This window comes from Chenopodium quinoa, unplaced genomic scaffold, assembly GCF_001683475.1.
Source record: "Chenopodium quinoa cultivar QQ74 unplaced genomic scaffold, ASM168347v1, whole genome shotgun sequence".
In the NCBI taxonomy this organism is placed as follows: domain Eukaryota; kingdom Viridiplantae; phylum Streptophyta; class Magnoliopsida; order Caryophyllales; family Amaranthaceae; genus Chenopodium; species Chenopodium quinoa.
Genome location: NW_018742309.1, coordinates 1,701,356 through 1,705,453, shown reverse-complemented (window position 1 = coordinate 1,705,453; position 4,098 = coordinate 1,701,356). Strand labels below are relative to the sequence as shown.

Genomic DNA, 4,098 nt, shown 5'->3' with positions numbered 1-4,098 from the left:
CACATCGCATGCGTGAAGCAAGCAAGCCACACATGCATTGCCGACTGTTGCTGCTGCTGTGTTGCGTGTGCTAGTGAGGTGCGAGGCCCAGCTGTTGTTGTTTGGTGCTGCTACACTAGCACGCACGCATAGCTTGCGATGCTGCGAGTTGTGTTTTGCGATGCCAAGCATGCTGCTGCTATGCTAGCAAGCACGCAAAGTCATGCACGCATAGCCACATCACACACACACATAGCACGCAACTTGCGATGCTCGTGTTGTGCGATGTGCGAGTTCTTGGTGATGCTTGGCACTCTCGCATGCATGTGGTTTAGGACCTCGCCTAGCCTAGCACTCGTATGGCTAGGTCAATGCGATGCTACGATTTAGCTCGTACTTGTTGCTTGATTGATTCTACGTCTTGTCGAATTCTAAATTCGACTTGACTTGTGGCGCTCAGTTTCGACGCTCTAAGCTTGATATACGACGTCTTTGTTCGTAATACTCTAATGACTCATCTACTCCTTCGGATTGATTTGTCGTCTCGGATTGGTTATTCAATTGGGGTGCGACCCGAAGGGTTCAGTCAAGATTAAGCCATAACGTTAATTATACATTAATATTACTGATCGGAAGCGGCCTCCACCTAGGCATTCCGATCACTTGAACTCACTGAAGAGTTAGCTATCTAATAATTCCAAAACATCTATTGGAATAATACACTTGTTGGAAGGACACCATTACTTTCACGTATGTGCCCCAACAAACATACGGGTCGTTTTCCCAACCATATCAGCAACCCGCCCTCTTCGAGGTACAGGCGACATATCAAGTCCAACCCTTGGCTGGCAGCTCCGTCTGCTCAAACTTGGAGAACAACCCTCTGCGTTGTCAAAGGAGATAACCAAGGCCGCACAGCCAGTCGAGGTTAATAATGTATTGCTTGGTGCCTATGATGGCACCACCAAGCCAGAAGATCACCTAATGGCATACACCAACCTCATGTATCTAAAGGGGTTGGATGAAGGCACATGGTGCAGATGCTTCATAGCTACACTGAAGGGAATTGCCTAACAGTGGTTTGGAAACTTGTCGTCTAGCTGCATCAACAATTTCAGGATACTTGTATTCCTATTTGGCTCTAACTTCTTAATGAACATACTAGCCAGAAGGCCAACATCGTGATGAGTGCCATTTATGGCACTCAAATGGCATTATTTTGGATGATTTTAGTTGCTTTAATAGCTTTCTTTATGCTTTTGCCCTTAGTTTTAGTATTTTATTCTCTAGTTGGTCTCATTCTAGTCTTTTATACCTTTTTCTTGTATTTTCGTTGATTTTATCATATTTTCCCTTTTACTTGTTTTCCTTTCTTTATTTTAAGGTCTAAGGTGAAGTCCAAGGCCCCTCATGGTGATTCCTCAGATTAGTGGTTGCTCAAAGTGCAAGGTTGAAACTCTCATATAGATCACATAACAAGGGATGGCTTACTCCAAGATTTGATGCTTGCGCCCTTATGCTGCGCTCACATGAAAATATGATGTTGAACCTACCGTAAACTCATTTTGGGACAGCAATCCCCAATGTCGATCAAGAGGAGCTCACCTCTTCCATTGAAGAACACAGGGAGGAAGTCCCCTGTTCCAGAGGCGCAGGCGCGCATTCATCAAGCGCAGGCACAACACCTCGTTTTCGCAACCGCGCATTCTGGAGAGAGGGCGCGCATGTACGGGTTTCTTTTGGACGTCCACTTTATTCTTCTTAGTTACTTATTCAAGCGTGGAGGGTGAATAATGATTTAATTCATATTCATTAAAAGAGGCTAGAGAGAGAAGTTTTGGAGTTAGTTTTCTAGTTCTTAGATTTAAAAGAGACAAACTTGAAAGAATTTGGATGAATTCTACATTTAATTTCCTTCTACTTTCAATGAAAGCACAATTTCTTTGATTTTGATCAAAGTTTGTAAGAATCTTCTTCTTTTTAATTCAATCTTTTGTATTTGATTTTGATTAATTGTTGCAATTTCACGTTTATTGAATGGTTTGATTCTTTATTGTTTTTTTTTTTACAATAATGACGATGATTGTGATGATTAGTTTAGTTTGGTTCTTCAATTTCAACATGCTAAGTGAGTAGACTCCTTGCTAGGGAGATGGTGAAGCATGCATGAATGATGGATTATTGCTAATTGATGGATTTTGGTTGATTGAATGTTGTGATTAAATTGGTTGATAGAATTGTGCAAGTGATTGAATTGTTAAGGAGTAGTTAACCTTGATTTTCAAGCTAGGTTGCATTGTGATTCCTAATGCATGACACGAACCACTGATTTATGGATTGCATTTATTGATTGAATTTGATTTGTGATTGTTCTTCCTAGTCATTCATAGAGGAAACCTATCTTGACTTCTAGGAGATAACCTTTTGAAATTTTTTTGATTGCAATTATTCTAGAAGTCAAGCCGAACTCATTAAGGACGTGGGATAAGGCTACTAAGGACTTTCTATCCCGTTTTATTCCTAAAAGAAAACGGCGGACGCAAGAGCACTTATCCAAAGTTTCAAGCAAAGATCTAATGAAAACCTCTATGAAGCTTGGGAAAGGTACAAGGACTATCAAAGGGAGTGTCCTCACCAAGGAATTCCTACCTACCAAATCATTTAAATAGTTTATGGTGGTGTAAGCCCTCAAGGGAAGTCTTGTCTTGATATGGGAGGCGGAGGACCCATTATGAACATAACGGAAAAGGAAGTTGTAGATATCATTGGAGATGTGGTGAGGCATTACATGGATTGGCAAGACAGTGAGCGAGAATCAACAATCAAGAGTGGCTCTACGGTTTACTCCGTTGATCACCTCAATGCCATCAACAACTTATCCTCACAAATCTCAAATCTATGGAAGGAGATGACATCCATCAAAGCAAAATTGGAGAGTTCTTCATCTCTAACACCTACTTTTCCCTCCAAAAATAAGGGGAGAGGTACATCTTCGAACTCTACTCTTCTATCTACTTCCAATAAAATGCCTAGTGTATGCTTGTTTTGTGATATATGCGGTTCATATGAGCATGATTCTTCTAAATACCATCATGCTTTTTCAGATGGGTGTGATGATTTTAGTAGTAATGAGAATGAGCATGTGAATTATGTGTCTTATAACAACAATGGTTCAAGGTTTGATAACCAAAGAGGCCAAGGGAATAAGAACTATCACAACCAAAGAAATTTTGACAACTATAACCAAGGTAGTGGTTGTAGGAACCAAGGAAACCAAGGTTTCCGGGTTACCTATAATAACCAAGGTTATAGTGGCCAAAATCAAGGCCAAGGTTATGGTCAGCATAATCAAGGTTATGATAACCATAATCAAAGCTATGGCCAAAATATAAATAGGGGTAATTGGAACAATCAAAATAGGGAAAACTTTCAAAACAATGCTCAAAGGGGTCCCCCACCCGCTTTTGCTCCAAAGACCCAAGGTCAAGGTGATGATTCCCATGCTCAACCTTCTTTTTCTTCTAGCTCTAATTTGGAAGAGATAATTGAATATCAAACCAAGATTTTGATCACATACATGACGGTTAGTGATAAGAAATTCGATGAAATGATGACACATAGCAAGATGCTTGAAACTCAAATCACTCAACTAGGTAACACTTTGAAAGTGAGTGCTAGTTCTACTTCTCTACCCTCTCAAAGGATTGAACCTAAGAAACCGGTCTATTCTATCACTACTAGGAGTGGTAAGGTCTTTGAAGAGAGTGTTTCTAGGAAGACTCAAGAAGTTGAAAGGGTGAGTGATTAATTCAACGATGATGAGCATGATGTGTCTAGCAAAAAGTGTGAGGTTGCTAATGAGAAGGTCAACATGGGAGAGAATGTGCAAAATGACGTGATCAAACCCAAACTTCCCTACCCATAAAATTTCTTGAGGAGCAAGATTGATGATAAATTTGGAAGATTTCTTCACATACTTAAGGAAATTCATCTTTCTATCCCTTTCACCGATGCATTAAAACAAATGCAAAACTATTCTAAGTTCCTTAAGGAAATATTGAATGGAAAAAGAGAGTGTAATAAGGCTGACTTGCTAAAGGTTGGGGAGTGTTATAGTGT

The 4,098-nt window shown here is 40.2% G+C and overlaps 1 protein-coding gene across 1 annotated transcript; it reads left to right on the top strand.

Moving 5' to 3' along the window:
- Positions 1 to 2,689: 2,689 nt before the first annotated feature.
- On the top strand, positions 2,690 to 3,787 carry LOC110687625 (homeobox protein 2-like). Its single transcript, XM_021864267.1, has one exon. It carries the CDS (start codon positions 2,690 to 2,692, stop codon positions 3,785 to 3,787), a length of 1,098 nt encoding a protein of 365 aa, XP_021719959.1.
- Positions 3,788 to 4,098: the final 311 nt, after the last annotated feature.

Coding starts and splice junctions, on each gene's coding strand:
- LOC110687625 (XM_021864267.1), top strand. CDS start 2,690: ATGGGAGGCGGAGGACCCATTATGAACATAACGGAAAAGGAAGTTGTA.